Source organism: Rousettus aegyptiacus, unplaced genomic scaffold (assembly GCF_014176215.1).
Source record: "Rousettus aegyptiacus isolate mRouAeg1 unplaced genomic scaffold, mRouAeg1.p scaffold_m13_p_15, whole genome shotgun sequence".
Taxonomy (NCBI): Eukaryota; Metazoa; Chordata; class Mammalia; order Chiroptera; family Pteropodidae; genus Rousettus; species Rousettus aegyptiacus.
The window spans coordinates 20,857,499-20,881,846 of record NW_023416290.1 but is presented as its reverse complement, the minus strand read 5'-3'; the positions used below and the strand labels follow the sequence as shown (position 1 = coordinate 20,881,846).

General features: G+C 36.8%; 1 protein-coding gene across 2 annotated transcripts in view; it reads right to left on the bottom strand.

Moving 5' to 3' along the window:
• Positions 1-4,690: 4,690 nt before the first annotated feature.
• LOC107518244 (ST18 C2H2C-type zinc finger transcription factor) overlaps positions 4,691-24,348 on the bottom strand; it is a 124,248-nt gene continuing 104,590 nt past the window's right edge. The window contains exons 16-22 of one of the 2 annotated variants that reach the window (XM_016159738.2): positions 24,043-24,105; positions 23,861-23,941; positions 22,681-22,902; positions 17,732-17,820; positions 11,477-11,580; positions 9,404-9,547; positions 4,691-7,133 (exon numbers count right to left, since the gene is read on the bottom strand). In XM_016159738.2, the coding sequence (XP_016015224.2) occupies positions 6,993-7,133; positions 9,404-9,547; positions 11,477-11,580; positions 17,732-17,820; positions 22,681-22,902; positions 23,861-23,941; positions 24,043-24,105 (844 nt within the window). In that variant the 3' untranslated portion in view covers positions 4,691-6,992. Of the gene's footprint in view, positions 7,134-9,403; positions 9,548-11,476; positions 11,581-17,063; positions 17,821-22,680; positions 22,903-23,860; positions 23,942-24,042; positions 24,106-24,348 lie in introns of those variants that run through there. The other variant, XM_036232851.1, reaches the window with a different exon arrangement.

Genomic DNA, 24,348 nt, shown 5'->3' with positions numbered 1-24,348 from the left:
CTAGAGGTTATATTGAAAATAAGTAAAAAGAAAATAAAATTTTAAAACCTTGTGTTATTCAATGCAATATATCCAAATACTTTTATTTCACCCTGTGACACCAACCATAAGTCAATGCTCGGCGACTACTGTTTTGGATGGTGAAGGAAGTGCAGGAAGGTGAGCCAGGGAAGGGACAGGTGCAGCCCGGAGGCTGAGGCGGGAAGTGGGCAGATCACATGGGGAAGAGTAGAGAAGGGAAGGCATTGACCTGTCCTCCCACTTTGTAAATTCTTTTTGAAGTGTGTAATGATTATAATCATTCATAATTCACAGAACTGTGAGAATTAAATATGTGTGAAGTGCTTAGTAAACTCCTTGTCAACACTAAGCATTAAAAAAATGTTAAAATACGCATACATACAACTTAAAAAAAGCATCAGAGTGCTTTGTCATATCCGTGGGAATAGGACCAGGCATTGTGCCTGTCCAGGCCCATGAATTAACTTCTGCTGTTGACTATAAAGAATTTGCATTCACTTTTTATTGACTTTTGAAAACTATGTGTTACCAGGAAATGATCATTTTTCTTGTCCTTGTTGCTTCTCTTTTCCTTCCTCTCCTTCTTCCCTCGGTTTTTTCCCTTCATTTCCCCCTAGTTCTGTTCATTGTTTGTATTTTTTTTTTACCTCTGATCTAGATGATCTACTGGAGATGGAAAGGGCATGTGGGAGAGAGTAAGATCATTCAAGTTTTTTTATGTTCACAGAAATATCCAAGAAAGTTGTTGGTAATATTTAGAATTAAGCCTTTAGATTTTTGATAATTGAAATTTAAGTCATTTTTATACCTGTTTGCTGAAAACTGAGGACATAGATATATATTCTAGTCTGTGTGTAGGAATTACTTTGGTCTGTCAAATGCTCCTCCAAAAGAATACAGCTGAAATAATCTGTTGATACAAAGAACATAGTCCCCCTGACAAGGTTTTCTCATCTGTGAAGAGGGGCAGGCAAAGTGGGATGTTCGTGTGTTTTGGAAAGTCTGGTTTAAGGAGGGCCTTTGAATGTGAGAGTGATTAGATTAGGCGAGTTCATGACAGAACAGTTTAGAAGAGATGTACATGGCATAGCTGGATTTTCAAAGTGAGTCTCAGAGAGAAAACTATCATTTCAGAGCTTGTGGTCCTGAAGAGAGGTTTTCTCAGAATACACTGAGTAGTTTCTGTTCAGACCAATGTATTGTTAAGAAGTTCCCAGAACTAATAATGCAAATATTTTCCATTTTTCATTCCTGAGCAAGAATTTCCTGGACGAGTGAGCTCATGTTGTTGGAGACAACTTGATAGCCACGGGTGTCAGGGAAGACAGCACATTGTGGCCTTGGTGTTTTGATGAGGCAAACTACTGAAAAGTTCTCTCAGGTAAACCAGTCTAGGGGTAAATATTTATAAAGATTCCTAGTGGTTAAAATTTCAATCCTTTAAAAACATGATCAGAGTGTCATATTCCTGAAGAGCCATTCTTACTTCAAAATATCTAACCCATCCATCCAATGCTGGATTTTATTTCAAACTGATATGGTAATCCATCATAGAAAGAAAATGACTGGGTTTATAGATGACAATATATATTTGAGTAGAAAATTCTAAAACAACAGCTATTTCTTAAAAGCAGGAAACTTTACATCCTCTTTATATTTTTAAATATAAATATAAATGGTAAATGTCAGTACAAAGTGTCCTTTTATTTACCTGAAGTGTCAAGCACACACAAAGCAGCTAAGGACAGAACACAATAATTATGTCGTTCTTCTCTAAAAACAACAAAACTGAGTTTTTTATATTTTCCTTATTTTCTGGCTGTTATTACACCATATTAAGATTTTCAATCCTGATTTATCAGATAAAGTGTCATATTTTTATGATGTGCCTTTACAAGAAAAAGATAAAATAATAATGTGTTTTAAATGTGAAAATTATGCTTCTTTGAACTACTTTATCTGAAGTGGTGAATGAACTGACTGCCTCTTGCCCAGTAGCTATGGCTTGAAGTGGGTTAGGATGGTCAGCAAGTTAGGAGTTGAAGACAATAATGATGGCTTACAGAAGGGACAAGAGCTCCTCTCCGGGTCAGAAGCGGATTGAATCCTAACCATGGCACTTATCTCTAATGCATCAAGCAAGTTCTTTATTCTTTCTAAGCCTCAGGTTTCTATTGGTATAATGCTGATCACAATACTCACACTGTGGTGTGGCTGTCAAGCCTACGAGAATGATCCCAGGGGCTGAGGGCATAATGAGGCACTCGTTAATAATAGGTAGGCATCATTATTGTGTCAAGATACAGGTGACTAGACAAATTCCCATGGGTTTGACTTTAAAAAAAGGGGAAAGAGGTAAAATCTGGGCTGTTCTTTTTCCTAGTTTTATGTTCTTGGGCAAGTTACCTACTTTTCTGAGCATTCATTTCCTTATCAGTTTAATCGGGCATGGTGATATTTGCTTCATAAATTTGCTCGAAGATTTCATGAGATGAAGTATACAAAGCATCATTGATCATGTCTGACAGTGTAGGTAGTTATTAGCCAATTAAATCTGCTTACTCTATAATTATCTGGTGAATAATGGGAGGAAATAGCAAAGTACTATTCCCAGACCATAATAAAATGTACATAATGTGTAGAAAGGGCCACAGAACATTAGTTTTATGAATATTAATAAAATATTTATATACCATAACAAACTAATTTTTAAAACTTTTTCTAATGAGGCAGATCAAAGAATCAATTACATTTTCTTTTCATTCAAGACATCGGATCAAATAGAAGTATTAAGTTCTGTGCCTAAAGCTCCTACCACCTTTTATGGATGATGATAATAGCTTCTACATAGCAGCCTGAAAACTATCACAGCAAAACTCATTATCAATTTTTATTTCCTATTATATAGCAAAGGTATAGCACTAAACATAGTTTGTTGCCTTGATATAAGAAATATTGTTTGAATTGCTAGGACAAATTGTCTCTAAAGAAAATCTGATCCTGTCATTCTCTGGTTTTTAAAATTTGTCTTTCTAAAGTCTGCTCGTGGAAATTATAGCTGTTTAGCACAGCTGTTTAAATATGAGTCACTCTCCCACCTACCTGTGCCTTTTGCTTCTTATCCCCTCACTGCTCACCGATTTTTTGATATTTGAATTACCTTAAGCTGCTTGGCTTTGTCTCATCCCCGTGACTTCACACATGAAATTCTTGCTACATGCAATGTCTTTCCTCAAACCCACCCAGGTCATCTGTAACCAACACTTTTCCCAGGAAACTGGAGTTGGGGAGGTAACCTTCCACACTGTTTCCACAGGAGCCTGCATATACTTCAGTCATAAAAGCTAACGCTCATTTCATCGTCCCCTCTAGGCTGAACTTACATGGAAGTCAGGAACTGAACCTGGCATAAATACCTTCTAATTAAACCTCTGTTGTATCAATATATGATTTTTACTCATCATCTTCTTATTTCTAATAGAACTGGTACTGTTCTGACATGTTGGCGGACAGGAATTTAGACACTACTCATTGATGTAAAATCCCATTCAGGGCAAGATGCACATATTCTGCAAAGGGTAAGCTAAGAAGTCGGCTGAGCAAATTTTCTTCTTGTGATCCATTTTTACAGGGTGTATCATATATACATCTCATAAAAATAAATTTGGTGACTAAAAGCAAGCTATATTGTGGGTTGGCTGCTGTGTGCCAACCCTCGTTACATAAAGATCTAACCAAGTACCCTGGCTTTCCTCTGAGGACACAGACTTCCCTTCAGCCAATTTTGCTTTATTACATGAATTACATGGGTTTTACCACATTGAGTATAAATGTCAACCAGTCCTAGAAATGTGTAAATCTGAGCAGAAACTGGATTTTTTTTTTTTTATTAAAGGTATTAGGGTAACAGTGGTTAATAACACTAAATAAATTGTAGGTATACAACTCTGTTATAGCACATCTGTATACTCCATTGTTTGCTTGCCACTCAAAGTCTAGTCTCCTTCTGTAATCATATTCACCTTTTTACTTTTTACCCCCTTCGTCCTTTACCTACCTCTTTCCCTCTGGTAGCCACCATTCTGTTGCCTATGAGCTTGTTTTTTTTGTTTTTTGTTTTTTGGGTTTTTTTTTTGTTCATATGTTTATTTGTTCATTCATTGCTTTTTGTTTTATATCTCACATATGAGTGAAATCATACGGTTCTTGTCCTTTCGGCCTGACTTATCTCAAAAGCTTGAATATTAAGTTAACTGGCTGGCATTAGGTGGGAAAAACAGAAGTAAAAGAGGTGCTTTAAAGGAATAAGCATTATTTTTCTTTAATTCAAGTTCAACTGACTTGACTGACTATGCAGATACATCCACAACAATTTTGGAATCAGGGAGTGGGGACTATATTTTATTTCTCACTAGATCTAGGTGAAATTCTTGCTCGCGATCTGTAGGTATATGCCAAATCAAAGGCTATGACGACTTGTCAACTGGCAAAAAATCCTGTCTACATAAGGTAAAGAATAAGTCAAGCAGACTCATTGACAGAACCAGAATGGTCAGAACTGCTCAAGGACTCGGGGGTGCAGACTCCAGCAGGGCACCCCGGAGACAGCGCTTTTCATGGGATAGCAACAGCAGTCTGTATAGTAGCTTGAGAAAGATCACAGCAAAACTCATTATCAATTTTTATTTCCTACCATACACCAATGTACAGCACTGAACACAATTTTGTTGTTTTGATGTAAGAAATATTAATTGTTTGAAGAAACAGTATACAAACAAACTACTTGAAATTAAAAAAAAAATGCAAACATCATTGCCCTTTTTTTTGTTTACAAAAGACCCAATTTATAGTATCGATCATTAACATATTTGAAAGGAAAGTAATTCAGTGCACATTACAAAATACATCAAGTACAAAGGAGGCAAATAAATACAAACGTACTTCACAAAACATCTTGCTCAAACTATACAAACACAAATAAATTAACCCGAAGTCATAGTAAATTATAATAATAAATACATAGGTTGGTAAGAGATTTCTTTTAAATTAAATAAAATATATAACAAACTTGTTAAAATATTTAGCAAATTAAACGTTTGTCTTTGTAATAAGTGAACTCATTTGTATGCATCTATCAAGTACCGTATAGCAAAATGTTTGCAAGTACATAACTTTAATAGAAAATTTCGTTTGGTGTCCCATTTATAATAGACAGCACATATGGTAGCTCTTTTTCTTTTTAAATTGATTTTTAAATAAACACCGTTCCTACCTAAGAACAGACATCTCATTTTCACTAAACTAAGATATAAGGGTTCAAATGAACCCCAAACCAAAGATAAGCCCCACTTAATACATAACAATGACCACAGTGGCATGGAAGCAGAATTACTGTCGATATTACTTTTCATTTGTGCAGGTAACAGTAATAACAGTGGAATATATCAAGCCTGTGAGTGCCATCACATTCAATCTACATATCCATGAGGCTAATAAAAAATAAACACTTTTGTTATAGAACAGAAAATTAAGCCCACACTAAGTTCAAGTGTCCATTTACACGGAGGCACATTGCACACGAGGTGTGTGTGCACACCAAAAAGGCAGTTTAGCTGGTTGTCTATACCTTTTTTTTAAAAAAAATAAATATAAAAAAACTTTTGAAACAATACTTAACTACTTTACAATCCCTGAAATAGACATTGCCTTTACTATAGCAACTACTAACCTGTGACCCATTCAGAAATTCAAGATTGCAGGCTCAATTTAATGTGTGTGTGAGTGTGTGTGAGTGTATGTGAGTGTGTATTTTGGGGTATATGCCTGTGTGTGTCTACTTTGCAGCACTTGTAGTTCTACAGAAAGATTTGGATCAAATCGAAAGTTGTCTTGTTGCCCAAAGAGGGTAAGACCATGTTCGGATAGAAATAGTATTTTTTCATGTGTTACTATATTTTCCATTCCTTTCCAGTCAACCCAGTAAGATAAATGCTATTTCAGGGGATATAGTATCTACAGAATTTTCCATTTGGATGTGTTTGTATTTGCTAAGTACAAATCTACATCAATATTGTCACTTGTATATTGTACCAACATATGGCCGGAAAGCCTGGCTGGTCACATCAAATCTTATTTCTTATCTTGGAAGAAGGGTTGCCAACTATCTGATATGACTTGAAAAACAAACAGACAAATCTGCATCACTAAAAAGGCTTATGTTTCTTTAAAACATTTCAAATAAATAATTCATATTAACCGAAATGGTACAGCCAAGTCCAATACTTTGCTAATTGCTGTATTTAATTATTGCTAACAAATTCTGAGCAGGCTTTCCCAGTATAGTGTGCTTCTGTGAGAGCGCACCGCCCACTAGTGGGCGCCATTTACCTTCCTCTTCCTTCCCTGTGTCTCACCTTACCACAGGCCGGCTGACCCACACAAACGTCAGAGAAAGAGAGGGGAAAGAAGTGTGCAACAAAATCAAACTGGAGCCTAGTGCAGTCCTCAGACAAGGGTTTCCTTCATACCTTTTTGTTTTCTCATTTAAACCCAGAAAGATATGTGTTTGAGAATAGCATTTCTATTTAAATTCTATTGGAAAATAAACAAACACACTTGTAAAAATATGGCAGACTTCAAAATGCAGTTAAAAAATAAAAAACTCTTTGATTAGAAATAAATAAAATATAAAAATGTCACATTAATTTACATATACTTTACAAAGAAAAAAGAGTGCAATGAAGAAATAAAAGGAAAACATATGAAAATAAATAAGATCTAATATTTGACAGCATTACTTTGAGTCTATCATAAATTTTCTTTTTTATGTCAGCTGGGGGGAAAAATTAGTGCAATGTTGCAAGTGTAAATACGATATGGCAACCTACATGCCTTAGTAGCACGGGAGCCCCTAGCAGATCCATCGGTTTTACTGCTGTTGGTGATTTCTGTTGCCTGGCAGTGCTGCGGTCCTACACGTGGATGCCTTTCACTGCCTGTTTGATACTTTCTAGTAGAGCTTTGCATTCCGGGGAATAGTCCCGTTCCAGATTGCTGTACATGTCTGTGAGTGTATTTACATATGCTTCAAAATTCTGCTCACTGATAGGCCCCTAAATGAAGACAAAACACATTGAACCAATCACAGGGATTCAGGCTGAGGCAAAAGGAGGACCAAATAACACGGAAGCATATCAGTGACTCCGGAGTCTGGGAAGGAAGGTAAGGATATATACGGTTGCTGGAGTCTTGGCAGAGGGAAAGAGACAGTGTGTGTTAGGGTCACCTGTTCATTCTTTACTCAATTAATGGGATTAATGTAATTGTACAATATTTTGTGGTCAGTGTGGAGCCACATAATGTAGATGTCTGGCTGCTGAGTTGAATCCCTCAAAGCTGAATTATTTCTCTTGAGAGGCAGTCTCAGCTTCAATTGCATATACTCAGCATAAAACAGACCTCTTGTACACAGAAGGTGGATGTCAGCAATGCTGGGGAAGAAGGCTTGCTTATACCAGATGCTTCCTTTGACAACACTGGGCTGGATAAGGAATTTAAAATTTGAGCAAGCTGCTCACTAACCAGTTCTCTCATGGAAAATTTCCTCTTTCACCCTCGGACACCTCTTCGTCCCTTGCAATCTTGCAGCATCATTGTAATATACTTTTTTATTTTTTTTAATTTCTCTATCTGTATTTCCAGGTAGAATTTGAGATTCGCAAAGTCAGAGTCTGCTCTTTCCTTATTTTTTCTGTGTGTGCTCTGGTATCTCCTTTGCCTAATGTGGTGCTTCAAAGAAAATAGACCCTCGATGTGTAGAAATTGGATGCTGTGTGAAAGGAAATGAATGACAAAAAGGAATGCTACTCAAACATTCTTTGATGCCTCCATTTTCCCATCTTTATGAAAACATGAATATGCCTTAGTTCACAAGATGCTTGGAAGAAAAGACTTTTAAAGGTTTAAATACTGTATATATAAAGGATAGTATTGTTGTTATTTAGAAAGTAGACTTTCTAAATTTGAAGAATATTTTGTTGTGCTCAGCAAAGTACTATTCTAAATTATTAGTGTTGTGTAACTGTTTTCTGTTCCGTTTAGCTTCTGTTTTTGGATTGTCATGTGTTTCTCGGAGAGTCACTTAACTGGACCAGGACCCAGGTGGCAGAGTAAATAAAGGCCACACTGTAAAACCAGGCCCACTTGACTTGTGCTGTCTTTGGAACCTTGATCAAATTACATGAACTCTTTGTGCCTCGACTTCCTCAACTGTAGAATGCTCGGTCCTTGGTACCTTTGTGAACATGTAGTGTGTTTAGCCCTAAAAGTCACCACTAACGTACCTACACAAAGTACAAGTTATCTTGTATGGCAATGATTATTTTTATGACAGTGGTTTAGGAAAAAATATTAAGGATTATAAATTCGAAGTATGAATTAGACAAATAATAAATAATATAATAATTTAATAATCTCTGATAATTACCTTAATAGTGGCCACAAAGTACTATTTTATTTTCCTTTGTGTTCTTTATTACATTATTAATTTTTTTAAATTGTTGATTTATATTTATTGTCAAAAGACATTTGGAATTGGTTAAGATGGCAGCTCTATGCTAGAAAATTGGGTAAATTGAGGGACTTATTATATTTTAGGAAACCAATCATATTTCTTCATTAAATAGCTGCTTTTTAAAATCATTCTATATATAAAATTTTCATCTTTAGAAAACTTGTTCTAAAAATACACATGCTGAGTAAATTAAAGGTATTCAACAATGCAGCTTCTGTTTTAAATGTTTATTATATTTATGAAAATGTAAAGAAAATAATTTTCTATAAATTTTAAATAGTTAACATACTTCAAATATGTGTTTAGATTTTGGGGGAGAAAAAGGATATTTTTAATTCACTTTGGTGTTTTTCATTCTATGTGAGGGGAACTTGAGTATATTCTTTATACCGAGTATAAAGAAAGCACCAAGTTAATTTTTTTTTCTACTGTTCTTGAATTGGGTACATGATGCAAATGGCTGTGTCTCAGATTCTGCAAGTTTTCTGTTTGGAAACTAATTTTTCAGCCAGGGAATTTTGGCTTCCAACTTTCATATTACATTATAAAATAAATTTCAAATAAACCCTCATCTTTAAGTAACTCCTACAATATCAGACACTCTTAGCCCTGTAATTTAAGTGTATATGTCTATCATATTCCTGGTGAGGGAGGTTATTGCAAGTCATATATGATGAAGCATGATGCCTTGGTGACTGCTGATGGGTCTCCTCAAAACTAGGTTTGTCTGCCTGGCAGCCCTGTTGGTAACTGCATGCTAACACTGCAAACACTTGGAATGTTGCAGCCACGCTCTGGCCTTGGACTTACCATCTGTGGGAGCTGGATGTCGGCGAGGCTTGAAATGAGGGCTTGGCTTAGACCTGCCAGCTCCCTTAGCAGGCTTTCGTTGTTCTGCTCTATAAGTTTGTTCTCCTCCTCTATTGTCTTTAAATTGCTCTCCATAGATGTGATCTGAAATGGAAATAACTTGAGAACATGAGAAGTAAAGTTTGGAAGGAGTATAAAAGTTTTCTCTCTGAAGGAAAATGCATCAGCTGAATCTAAATGCCAAGGAATGCATACCCTGCACCCTCTCTTCACAAAGTGCAACCCTGTCATGTTGCTCAGAATTTCGTAATTTTATTCCCAAAGGCATATCTTTAGCTCAGCCTCTCCCACTAATTGCAGATTCCACCACAGCTCCACATTGCTATGTGATGGATATTTCAAGCTCACTAAGTTCAAAAGCAAACCATAGCTTCTTCCTCACACCTGCCCCGCATGCAGTCCCTCCTTCCCAGTCAGTAGCAACTTGCATGTTGTCTGGGCCTTCGTGGTATCCCTGGGGTTCTCCTCCTCTCACACTCCAAGTCCACTGGGATCCTCCTTCAAAATATCTGGGATGGGATGACTGTCTCCACCTGCACTGCTGTCACACGGGCCTAGCCACAAGAGTGACTGACTGTCTACTCATGGGTGGCTCTGCATGTGGCTTTGACCCTTGAAATCTATTCTTGGCCCATCTTCAACACAGCTACCAATATGAGTCTCTTAAAATGTGAGTCAGATGCAGGTCAAGTATGATCACGTTAACCCGTGACTCAAAACCCCACAATGGTTCTGTGTACATTCAGAATAAAAACCGAGGTCTTTAACATGGCTTAGGATGCTCCATGCGTTACCTCTAGGACTCATCTCCTTTGATTCCCATACATCACTCACCTGCAGCCACACTTGCTCTATTTCTCAAAACTCTGCGCCTTCTTAAGATATAGGGTTTTTTGCATTGCTGTTTTTACTCTTGGAAACACTCTTTCCCATACCTGTTTGGCAAATTCCCTCAATTCCAGAAGTCCTTGCCAAAATTTTTTCTTCTTCTTGAGGCCTTGCCTGGCTATCCTGTTTTATATTGAAATCTGGCTGCCTCTCCCCTTTCCCCTTCTCTCGTGCAATACAATTTGTAATTTATGATTTTTTTTTTATTGTCTGCCACCCCCTTCTAGACTTTAAGTTCCATGAGAGCAGAGGCCTTTGCTTTCTTTGCTAATGGTTCTAAAGAAGAGTTCCTACAATCTGTAAACCAAGGCATCAAGCTCTATTTGTAGACTTGATCGCTATTAATGGAAAACTATGACGGTCACGCTGGGTAAGGAAACCAAACCCGTGTTTCAGATGAACTGAAACCTTCAGTCTTAAAGTCCTGTGAATGAGGACTTCTGAGAGTCAGTCACCACAGTGGTCTAAAAATCTTACATCTCAAGAAAGAAGAGAAGAGAGAAATCTACTTCAGCCCATCCTTGGTCTAATTATTATTTTCCCTCTTACTTGTTGCAATAATGTTATGATTAGTGTTTTAAAAAGTCCTAGCCTGAACTTTTAATTTCCACTTGGATAAATTTAATCAGGGATGGGGCAGACATTACAAACTAGAATGCAGAATTGAGAAATTGCTTGGATTTTTGGTAAAGAATCCGTTCAAGAAAATCTCAGAAGATGTTTCTAACAAAAATGGACACTTTCAGATGTGTTGTAGACAAATTAAATTTAAAAAGTTGCGTTGTTTTACGTGGATTTTGAATAAACATAAGTACTCTCATATCGTCTCATGACAATTTTTCTAAAGCACCACACATTCTACAGGACTCTGTAATTATAGGATGATTTATTTTATTTGCTTATAAAGCCTTTGGTGCACCCAAAGCAAACACTCGAGCTACGGATCGGGGATGACCCAGAAAATCCACCTATTTACATTTTTACAGTATTTATGTAATCCAGACATGGTCAGTATATTCATTGAAAGATAGCAGATTTTTTTTTATTATTATTACAAGGTTTAACAGTTAAATGTTTTGCCTCCACTCAAGACGATGATTGCCATGAAGAGAACTTTCTGTTTACCTGCGTCTGAAGTTTCATCATATCTGCTTCAATTTTAAGGTTGGATTCATTCAGTTCTTTTATTTCTTCATCCAAATGTCTAATTTCTTCATCACTCTCTATACCTGTAAAGAGTCAGACTATTTTAGTTCAAATCGAAAATGTGAAAATGTGACAAATCTGAGTCAGTTTACATCTAATTTGTGGTTTGTGAAGTGAAAGTTAGGCTTTAGTTTGAAATGTGGAGTTTTTTACCCAAACCCACATACAAGATTCTAAAAAGGTGAGTAAAAAAAAGAGTTACAATATTTAAATTCTTTGTAAGAAAAAAGGGAATATCAAAGTAGCACCATTCAGTGTTGCTCCATTATGCTCCAGGTGTGCCGCAGACACGTTCATAAATGTTTTCTCATTTAAACTTCACTGCAGCCTAAGGAGTATGTTCCAGCATACATCTTTCACATATGAAGACAGTGAGCCTTAGGTTAACTGAGGCCGTGGTGAACAATGTCAGAGGTGATGTAGCCTGCCCAAGTCCAGAGTAAGAGGCAGAGTGGAGACCGAATCCCAAAGCTCATACATTCTCTCATATACAATGCTGCAGTGACAGTTCAGACATGAGTTTTGCTGATTAATTATACATTTGTTAACTGAGGGGGACTTTATGAGCCATTATAGAAGCATAGCTGGGGTGCTGGCAGGTGGGTCAGAGTCCAGGGATAGGTAATTTGAGTTCTCTTCATGGACTTGGATAAGGAGCAAATGCAATCTAAGAGAAGGAACATGGGCTTTGAAATTTGAATGCTGGCCTTGACTCGTATTTTTTAAGTTGGGAAACTTACTTCTTTGTGCTTCAGTTTCCTTGTCTATAAAAGAGACCTAAAATCTATGTGGTGAGAATTGATGCAATAAGATATAAAGTGCTGAACATAAAGCAGGCTCTCAATGAACAGGAGTTATTTTCCCATCACTATTTTATAAAAGGAATATGAATACATTTTAAAGATTTTTAAAATGTGGATAGGGTAGTTAATATTAAGGATGCCATATTAGGATTTAAGGTGATCTCAACAGTCTCGAATAATGAATCTAAACCAAAGAAATACCAATTAAGTGGGATAAACATAAACTTTTGTATTTATATTTAATAAGATTGATTTCATGACAGCAGGATGGGAAGACTTGGCAATTTGTTTAAAAGAGATCTAGGCTCTTATACTTTCCTGGGGTCACTACTTTGGAATACTACTGAAGGTGAACTTCACATTCTCTATGACCCAGCAATTTCAATCCTAGGTACCCACCTAATACAAAGAGTTGTACATGTATAATAGGAAGCATTTACAAGACATATGTAGCATACCGTTTGCAAAAGTACAACCTGGAAACAAGATACCCACTCATCAAAAACAAAATGGATGACTCTTACTAACACAATATTAAGAGGAAAATGTAAGCCCTGAAAATTTCATACAGTGTGATAAACAGGTGGGTGTTTTGTAGCTACTTCTTGCTTAATTTTAAGTAACTAATTACCTGAATAAAAGTGGGCCACGCATGGACACTGAAGAGAGTGTGTCATAAGAGTCATCTAATTCTGGGCTTTGAGATTTAATAAAGAAAAGCAAACCCACAACTAAGTCAAGTGTGACACACTACTAAGAAAACAAACAATTATCCAGGGCCACACTAACGGAAATATTGGGACACAGGACTTATTCTGCACAAGCCTGCTGTATCTGGAGAATTGTACTGAGTTCTCAGCACCATATTTTAGTGGCTGGTAGAGAAATCTTCTCTCTGACAACAAGGATTGAAATATTTGTTTCCAACAGCTTCAGGGAGAACAGAGTCTCAATTAAATGGGTATTTTCAGTGCTATATTTATTTGACATATGTTTTTTTTATTTCTATCTCTTTGGAATCAAATTCCACTTCAAAAATGGTATTTTCTTAATATCTGGTGAGACAAACAATAAGCAAAGAAAACATATAAAATAAGGAGAGCCATGAAGGAAACAAGCAGGGTACTATGAAGATTTTCACTGGGAAACCTCATTTAATCTGAGGATTTTCCTATATGAAAGAGTATGTGTCTGACAAGCTAGTGGGTGAAATGAGCATTCCGGGTGGAGCAAGCAGAAAGCACAAAGGGGTGGGAAGAAAATGTTCCCAGGACTTTTGTAAGGAGGCCCTTGTGAATGAAGGCCCAGTGAGCAAGGGGAATGGGTCAGGTGGGGACCTCACAAGGAGCTTGGGTTTACTCTAAGTGTTATGGGAGCTAGTGAAGGATTTTAAGCAGGGAGTGATGTGATTTTGGCTGACTTTTTAAAAGCATACTTCAGAGTTTTGAGCAGAGCTTGGACTGAAGGGAAGATGGAACAGAAGCCAGAACCAGTTAGGAGACTATCGCCTGGGTCCTGGCTGGAGATGACGCCTTGTCTCACAACAGTGGGAGCTGGAGTACTGGAAATAGACTCAAGGCAAAACCTGAAGGTGGAATTTGCAACACTTGTGATGGGTTGAAGGAAGGGAATGAGAGAATGGAGGAGACAAGGGCGACTTTCATTTCTGTTTGAGCAGCTGGGGTGCAAGTGGTGTTTCTGGGATGAGGAAGAGTCAGGGAGCAGCAACCTGCAGCAAAAAACTGATAAGTTCAGTTTTGGCTAAGTTATGGATACTTGTGAGGAGACTGTTTTGAGAGTTTGGTTTCTTGGCACTGAGGTCTAGTAAGGCTTATGTTTCCCTGAGGTCCAAGCCAGTGAAGACACTCATGCCTCTTAATCCAGATGGGGCCATTTGGAAGATGCCTAATAACAAAAAGTACCTCGAAGCCTATGGAGAAGGACCTCAAAAAGAAACATTATGACATGAAATTAATAAATGGGTGAACTATGTTTTCACTGTGATTGCTGGGAACTGGAGAGATATTTTATCCAAAGAAGCAAATTCAGCCAATCTTTTTGTCATTTTTTTTTCTGTGAAAATATTACCTTACCGGAAACCCCGAGATACTCCTCTCAATAATACACCTTTTTTGGCTTCACTGTTGAGTGGAGCTGGGAGGATGATACCAATTTTGAATGTCACACTGTACTTGCAAATATTAACTCATTTGATTCTCTTAAGGATACTATGATGTAGTACTTTATTTCATGGATGGGAAAACCAAGGCATGAAGATGGTAATTAGTATGCTGCTGGAGCTCAGATTCAAAACAAAAGCTTTCTGGTTCTAGCATGTGTTCTCTTAACCATTGTAATGCTACCTTTACACGATATTTAATCTATTTCAAAAGTGTCAGTAAAATGTGTGCACTAATGTTCCATTATAGATACACTGACATAGAAGGCTAGACTAGCTAGGTGTTGTTGATTAAAGAAACTGTATCAACTTTCCAGTAAATGTTTTACTGAACTATTCAATGGCCCTGTTTCTTTATAGAGTACACCTATTCAAAAGCAAGAACATATGCTTTCTCTTCGTTCAATAATTCTAACTTTGACGATACTAATCTGAAGTACATAATTAAGGATTATGTAATTTATAACAAAATTGTCTTTATATTCTATATAAATATGTTATGTAGATATATGTAAATAGCAGGTGTACTCAACTTATAAGGGACTTTAAGTAGTTATTTTTTATATTATACAAATGAAACAATTTTATTTTATTTTGAACAAATTCTATTATATTTTTTGAGTGAATCTTTATTTTTATATTTGGTTTATAGACTAAAATTTTACTTCTGTTTTTATTTAGGGGAAATGAATTAACATAATTTTGACTATTTTTAGTACTAACTAGGTGAAGAAAATATCCAGAAAAGAATGATGTATCCAAATATTTAGAACATACTATTTTGTTACATGGGAAGAACTAGAAGGACACTAAATGTAAAAACATCTACATTGGTCAACCATCATAATTTTTACTTATCCACACAAAGACTAGAAAGGCAAGCATTTATTCATGCACTGATGATCTGCTTTTATTATTAAGGACCAGTAATAGTCTTAAAAATTGGTGGCAATTTAATTATAGCAATGGTGTGGAACAGAAGATTAATTCTCCTAAAATTAATATAAAATTTTTGATATAGACTTTCCATGTTTTAATTGGTTTGTAGGTAATCTTCTCCCAACATGTTACCAAATTCAACCAACTACATGAATGATTTGCATCTAATTTAATTTAACAAAATATACTAAGAAGTTTAAAGTCATGTGCACTTTATATTTTATAGCAACTTGATGTATTATTTTATGACTAAGGGAGGGTTGACTTACACCTGCTTTATGATTCGATCATCCAGGAAATAATTATTATGGCCAGGCTTTAAGGTAGGGGGCGATGAGGATGGAACGCTCTCAGAGCAGACCTCTGATCACTTTAGTTCCTTCTTGACCCTCAACTGACCATTGACCTGAACTTAGGTGGATTTTTTTTCATGCAAAAATCTTTAGAAATTCTCAATCTTCATATTAGCATCAGGCCCTAGCTCCTTAGATTATAAAAACATGTACTCTGGTTTCCTGGCCCACCTGGAATAACTGCACTTCAGGCACTTGTTAGCATGTCCCACCCATCTCACTGATGCTCCACAGACTTGAAAAGCTCAGCGGAAGATGTTGGATTTCTAAAGGGCCCAGAAGGTGTGTGCTCACTCCTGCTTCTCCCTGGTTACTGTAACAGTCTACGAGTGGGTTCAGACAGACCATCAGAAGCGCATAACTAGCCCACACCACACTGGCCCCTTATAAAAGCTTCATTATCATATGCTGTAAAGCCACCGGCTTACTGTTTTGTTTTTATCTTTATTAGGAAGCGTCTGTGATTTAGATGACATCTACTGTTTAGGTGTGGGTGCTCACATAATAAAAACTCATAGGAAGTATTTCTTCATGGGGTCAGTTCTAGGAAGTTTTGCTCTGAATTTATTTACTGACAGCATGATTCTCATAGTGATTATACTCCCCTTTGGCTTTAGCTTCTAAAGAGCTGGAAGTCAAATTTGAGATCCTTTTTGACCCCCTGTGAAATGGCTTCCTTCACACATTTATTGTGTTATCCTCAGGGATGTCGCATCTTATCATTTTATTTTGTCTCAGTTTTTTAAATTAATTTTTAAGTAGCTTTCTTCTTGGTAAATGTAGCTTTGTACTCCCCACTCTTTAAAAGTTGTTTGAGATAAGGTGATGTGTAAATAAATATTAATGGTGCCAATTTCACTGAAAATGTGCTAAGAGGCATTTGAGAAGTGGGGAATATTTCCAAGGAACAATCGGAGCAGCTGGAGAAAGCATGTTTACTGAGCATCTGGACTTTGGAGAGAATGTAGAGTACAGACTCGTCCCTAACACTTGTTTTCTCCTCCACAAGTGTGCTGACCTCCCTCAGCTCTTAAAAGTTAGCGCCATGGAGGGAGAACACTTAAATAACGTGTCTGACAGACTCAGAGGAAAACAGTAGGAAAATCAAGAGTGCCTCCCTCCTTGGATATTGCATATCTTCATTTTTTTTTTAAAAAAAATCACAAATTAAAATGATTGAGCAATGTTTTCTGTGAAATAAAGTTACAACAGTTAAAAGTCTCCAGCTCGATTCTAGTCACGTGCCGCAAACACCATCAAATAAACTCTCCAAAGTAAAATTATTGCTTTGCTATTGTTTCTCAGATGCCGTAGAATGATCTGCGATGGAAAACAACACATGCCTGAAATAATGCTGATGAGAAATCTTAAGAAAAGCACTGAAGAGTTTAAAGAAAAGTTGGAGGATACGAATACAGAGCACAGAAGCTGTACGTTAAATTTGATCAGGGGCTGACACTAGGGAATTATACAGGGAAATACATCTGGGCTTGCCATGACAACATCGTTTTGAATATAGAACAAAATTTAAAGATTCAAACAGAGATGCCAGAAATTGTGTTTCTTGAGATTTGGTAGAGGGCTTACACGAGGAACACAGACACACACACACACACACGCATACGCACACATACACGAGTGTGCTCATGCCAACTGTCATTTTGAAGGACACAGTTCCATGTGATTTTCTCTGTTGGAGATCCTTATGAAAAAGTAGGGGGAAAAACCAAGCTATTGTTTTTAGATAAAATTACAGTTTTAGTTGAATCGTGAGAAAAGCTTCCTTCTTGTATATTAAAATTACACCTTCTGCATAGGGTACAGTGTGACACGTAGAACCCTTAGGGAAGCAGCGGTCTGGACCTCGGTGGGGATGGTGAACCCAGCCATGAGCCCTTACCTCCACTTGCTTTGAGCTTGATGGTCATTAGTTCTTCCGAGGCCTTGCCCTTTTTGATGGCTTGTGCATTTAGAGGACATCCAGATAAGCTGTGAAGATAGAAATTATACCCATGTGTGAAACAGGTATTATTTTCTATAAAAAATAGGGTTTTTTTATTCACTGCTTGCTATTTAAATATTTGCCTGCCTACTAATTACATTATAACCTACAGTCTCTTTGTAGAGAGTAACGAGTAAATATCTATTCAAACAAAAGCAAAAGGCACTGAAATAATATGAGATGTTTTGTGTTTTTTTCTTAAAATACAAATAGCTACTGTTGCTATTATCATTTAATTAATTTTGTTAAAATGTTACTATCCTGCATTCATATAAGCTCCTTTCTTTAGTAGTGGTTACTTTATTTTCCGTAAACATGAAATTGTACATATATAGTATGAATAAGAATTGTTCCAAATTAGTCAAAATTTCAGAAATAATAAAGCAGAATCTAGTTATTCCTGTATTTATATATACTGTGGTCTTATCTCTACAGAATGACTCAAATTATTACAAGTCCAAAATAAGAACCTTCCCTCTTCACAACAAATTCAGTTGGGGGATGGGAAAGTGCCTAATTTTTTCTTTAACTTTTAAAACATTATTTTTCATAAAGAAATCTTTACCCTGAAAGAACAAAAGGAACCACTATAAGAATATTCAGATATAACCATTCCTGAGGCAGCGAATTGTCTTTTAGTGGCGTTTACACTGTTCCTTAATTTCACTCTTCAGCAGTGCTCTTTCCGTTAATGTCATCTGTTTTATTTAAATTGCGCCGAGATGATAATGACATTGAACAACACTTGGTTTTCATAGTACATGATCAGATGACTTTGTTGGTTTTAAGTACCCATTAATTCTTTTGTAATTTTGTTGTATATTTAGAGATATGATTTTTAAATAAAATTAAAAATTATCATAATCAGCCATTTAAAATATTTTTTTTCTGCAGAAATTTGATTATGATTCATGTATAAAACAATTATTTTCAATCCAAAGATTAGGACACTTTGCCAAATGAAAGAAAATATTTCTGAAGCAAAGCCCTTAATGTTTGCTGAATGAATGCATTTTTAAAGAATTCTAAATTATTCTATATAAAGGTTATATAAGATATAAAAATAATAGGCATATAATATTATACATAAAAAGAAAGTTATGTGGTTTGCCAAAATTTAATAAATTATGAAATATTTTACACAGAAAAAGAAAATAATGAAAAAGCACAAACTGAAATTGAGCTCAATTTTTCTACGTCCGAAGCTTTTCATTGTAAAGTGTGGCTTATTTAAATTTTGTTATCTTTTTTTGCCTGAAAAGTTTGCACAAATCTGTCTTATGTCACATATTGTGTCCTCAGAAAATGGTCATGAACAGGGGTTACTATTTAGTTGGTAAGCTGGATCTTAAAAGTGACATATAGTAAGTCCATTTGTAACATAATAGAAATCAATAACTTGCGAGGACTTCTCTCTCTCCCCTAAAGGATCAGCTTTGTTCAGACAACATAGCAGTAAATGTCTAATTGTAACCCAGTGGTGTGGAAAGCGAATGAAGCATCCAAAACTATGTGACTTAGAACCAAAAGTGTAGTTAAACTATGAACATGAGGGTTTCATTTTAAAAATGCCTTTTGATATTTTGTATCTTCTAATGTAGTTATATCTTCCAGGTTATGAAGCAAATCCTAAATTTTAAAAAATTGGGACAGAAAATGTTTAAAAGGTCCTTTTCCTTTTGAGGATGTCCTCCATGAGGCTCCATTTCGCGCCTGAAGAGATGGAGGTTGTCTGGTGTTTTCCTGCTGGATTTGGGCTCCACAATACAGAAGCCGGAGGAATGTGCCCTATATGATTTTGACCAAATTTTCAATTCTATGAAGGCATATCAAGGCAATTTTAAACTACATCTTTATCTGCTTTGTTAAATTAAAGTGGCAGATGATACAATTTATGTAGTGGACATCACTGTATAATATATTAATAAACCTCAGTAAAATTGCAAAGTTATAGCATAGCACTGAGTTCTATTAGTTATAGAACTTCTGATTTTAAAGCCACAAACATCCGTAATGATGTGTGTGTCTGCATCTGTGCATTTTAATATATCATTTGTCTTCAGCGATTGCTAGTTTTTTCAAAAATGGAAGTTTGTAATATAAAGATTTAAAGCAAGGTTTTAAAGTAATTAGTATGTAAACATAATGCTGATGTAATACACAAGTCAAATTGTTCTTAACCATCTCATAAGGTAAGTTTTGTAATTATTCCCATTCTGCTGAATCTTCGAAAGGGAAAAATTACAAAATTTACCGTAGATGATGACTGAGGAACTCGTCTGTGCCCGTGCCTGGCACAAGGAAGGTCTCAAACACAGGGTGGCAGGTGATACAGCTTCACGAAAGGGGCGCTGGCGTCCTGGTGCTGTCTGCAGGGCCAAGTCCTGAACGCCCTGTGCTTGTGTCCTTTTCTATCTGCAGAGGATAATCCCGCCACCTCTGTAGCTCACAGGTTTTTGTAAAGGTTTAAGGGAATAAACCGTGTAAGTTACTTAGAACAGCGCTCTCTGCTGGAACAGAGAGGGCCCAAACAGATGCTATAGTCTGCTATTGACAGTGATTGGAAAGAGTCCTGAACAACCTCAGGGATTTTAGGTTAAAAATACATAATATATAAAAGTGTATGGTAGGTTAGACCGTAGTATTCCAGTGTAAGTCATTCTTACTCTAGCGCATTATTGCAAATATATGTATATTAGTGTAATTTTTATGAAAGAGAAAGGAAATAATATGGAACACCTATGATGTGCCGGGCAATAAGCTAGACATTTTGTAATGTTATTTTATTAAATTCTATAGAGTTAAGGAAATCATTCCACCTTCAAGAGAATCACCCAAATTAAATTCAGTGACTTAAATATTTTAAGTAGTAAGAGAAATCTCTAGTAGAAAAGTGAAATTAGTTATTCATTTGTCTAAATTTTTAATTACTTTTCTTCTCCTAGAAAATAATATCTTGGTATTAATATTGCAGCCTGTAATTTTTGAATTCATCATTTTGATTTTCATCTTATGAAATACATAATATGTACACAGCTACATATAGATTTGCAGTTTAGATAATACTCTTAAAATGAGTATCATTTTCATTCACACATAGAGCATGCCTTATGAGATATTTGAAGCTCACGGCCCCTCAACGATTACTGTCTCCTGTCCCCCAAAGAAAAGCATTACAGGTTAATCATTACCTATTTTTTTAAAATGTATGTTTGTGACTGTTTTTAACTCTCTATAAACAGGATCACTCTGCACGTATTCTTCAGCAATGTGTCCCACTCAGCATCCTGTTCTAAAATTCACCCATGCTGTGCCTTCATTTTCGCCACCGTGTGGCGGTCCCTACGTCACACTGTGTGTGGCAGTCCCTGCATCACCACTGTGAGTGGCAGCACCTGCGTCACCTCAGTGTGCAGACACCGTTTATTTACGCTCTTGAGTGGTAGTGGGAGCATGTTAGTTCCCAGCTTGGAGTTTGGGCCCCGCTGTGCAGATTTTCTGAGCATAAGCCTAACAGCTCAGTGGCTGGGCAGCAGGACACAGTCATCTACTCTTTAAAATGACTCCCTAAAGGCAACTTGCTTCCTCAAGTGGCTTCACCAATTACTCTTCCACCGATAGTTTATAAGAATCCCTGTTGCTTCTCGGCTGACCTTGGTGTCATCATTTAAAACTTCATCATGATTTTTAAAGATAACTCTTGTCGCTGACTGAGGGATGTGCTCGCCATAGCACAGCAGTAACATTTTATCACCAGTGTTAATGTAGATATTGCTCAGGCCGTGAACTAACTGTGTAGTAACTGTGACATTAGGTGCACTTGATTTGTGACTGTCATTTCTGAATAAAAATGATGATTTAAACAGAATAAAACAATGTGTACTATTGTGGAGGTGTCTGTGCATTTACAAATCATCAAGGAATAAACCACTTAAAATTTCAGGGTTTGTCCATAAGCAAGTGTCACTGGTATTCACTTAAATCAGCAATTTCTGGAAGGTTTCATTTTCTCATGTCATTGATATGTATCTTTAAAAGTGAACAAAATGTCAAAATGTCTAAGCTGTGCTCAATTTACATTCTACTCATAAGAAAAACATCAGGGCTCACTAAAGCTTCACTGAACTTTAAATCCACCTCATGTGCAGTATCTGGCAAGGTGGGAAGGGCCCACTTGGTCAGAGAAGTTGCAGTGACTCTTGTAGCTCCTTTTCTTTAAGTAGAACGTGAACCAAAAAGGTGGGCTATGATCATTGAACCCACAAGGGCTCTGTTGAAATATGTGACACATCGTGATAAAGGAATTAAGTCATAATGAAACTATAAAGGGTTTTCTAAATCTTCCTCATCCTGTTGTACACTTAGTAGTTGCTGTGTCATTTTCTTTCTGGCTGCTGGGGATGAGTCAGATCTTCCCAGTAGCAAAACAACTACAATTTGGCCTGAAATTGAGCTCGTTCATGAGAGGAAGGGAATGACAAATATATAAAGTGAAAGTTTACAATTACGCTACATAATAGAGTAGATATAACCACTTGGAACCGAAGTGGACCATTAAAAGACTGAACCATTAAAAAACGGCAGCATAAGCAATATTTTAGAATACAGAAAACAAATGCACATTTTCTACAACACTTGAAAATTGTAAGTGAAATTTCAGAAATAGAGAAAATAGTTTTTATTCTTCAAACTCGTCAAATGTCTAACCGGCAAGACTTATTGTTATAACATCTAAAGTGCTGTAATTTATGACCTTGAGGAGGGTGCCTCCCCTCCACACAAAGCAGCCCAAGTGAAAAACAATCACAACAACAACAACAACACAACAAAAAGAGAACAAATGTTACCTTCTGTGGGTGACAAAAACATTATTTACATGGCCCAGCCCATTGCAGCCTGGCAAGGGACAGTGTGGTAGTTCTTGTTTGTTCAGTTTCCAGGAGAGGGGGGCCCCATTGAGAGGATTCTCCTTCTGTCTCTTGGCAGCCAGGGGACAGCCAGAAGCTGTGCGATGGGATGTGTATTTACCTGATATGTGACCTTGGCCGTCACAACCTATCACAGGACATCTAGAGAGACACAGCAGAGACATTACCAGCTGGGAGAGGCTGGAAAACTAACATAAAGTACAGTAACTGAGTGAATAAGAAGGCAGTGGTGACCCCATACTATACGGAAGACAAATAGTGAAATTACCTAGTTTTAAAAGATGCCACTACAACTAGCAAAATAGCATTGTACTAGCAGTAATGATGGTCCACTGGCTCTGAGCTAAGCAATTTTCATGCATTATCTCTTGTAATCTTCACTGCAAATCTATGGAACAAAGTGTTATTATCCCATTTTATAGGTGGAGAATATGAGACTTATCAAACTTAGGTAACTTTCCATCCATTTTACAAGAAGCGGAGTCAAGTTCACGCCCACCATTTTTAGCCCTAGCCACCCAGGTGAGCACTGTGTCAGACTGCCTCCAAACAAAGACCAAGGGTATAAAACATCAACTGTCTTGCCCTCTGTTAAATAGCATATCGCTCAAAACACTGGAATTTTAGTTTCCAAATTGTCTAAATGTTGTACTTAGAAATGCTGTAGAATGAGCAATTTAAATTTCTACATTGATATCTGCATATATCATCCAAGACTTGGTAGTTTATGTCTCAAAGAAGGGAATTTAACTTCGATGAAATTTCACCTTAAGAAAACTCAAAATTTCAGGGAAAAAAATGCTGCCAATTTGTTGTTCTGTAGTGCTTCCTCAATGCAACTTTCCTTGAAAACAATTGGAAAAAATATGATCTTCCTCCTTTTTCTTTTACATTATCTAAGAACTGTGGAAACAAGCTAGGAATGGGAAATTTCTCTGGAGCCTCCAAATATTGACTGCTGCTTCAAGTGTCTTCACGTTTGCTAGGGTACACCTCCCCTGAAATGCAATCGGTGCTCAGTCGCATGTGGACCAAGGCCTCGCCCATTTGACCAACAAGCTACTGACCCGGACGCTGCTGCCTCAACTGCCGCACTTACTTTAGTTCAGGGTCTTCTTTTTCTTCCTTCGTAGGAGTCATTTTGACACCACCTTTCCTGGCACGAGGGCAGCCGGACAAACTAAAATATGTTCCCAAAAAAGAACAAAACAAAACCATGTGATTTCTGTGGCCCCTGCTGCAGACACTGATTTCATTTTTTAGAAATGAAATCCATCCTACCTTCTGTGGGAAGCATAGTTCCCAGTCACATGCCCTGAACCATCACACCCTGGGGTTGGACACCTGGAAAACACAGGAACAGAGCACAGGCCTAGTGGTTGTAGTGGGAGGAGGAGGGTCACGATGCATTCAAATAGAATGAAAGGGAATGAGCTGCTTTTTGTGGGATGTTTTTTTGCTTAAATTAGATTATTGCTAACAATCCATTTTTAAAGAGAATTTAAGATATGTAGCTACTGTGTGATGCTTGGTAGACAACGTATTAGTTGTTATCCTACATTCTTTTTTTTTTTTTTTTTTTTTAAC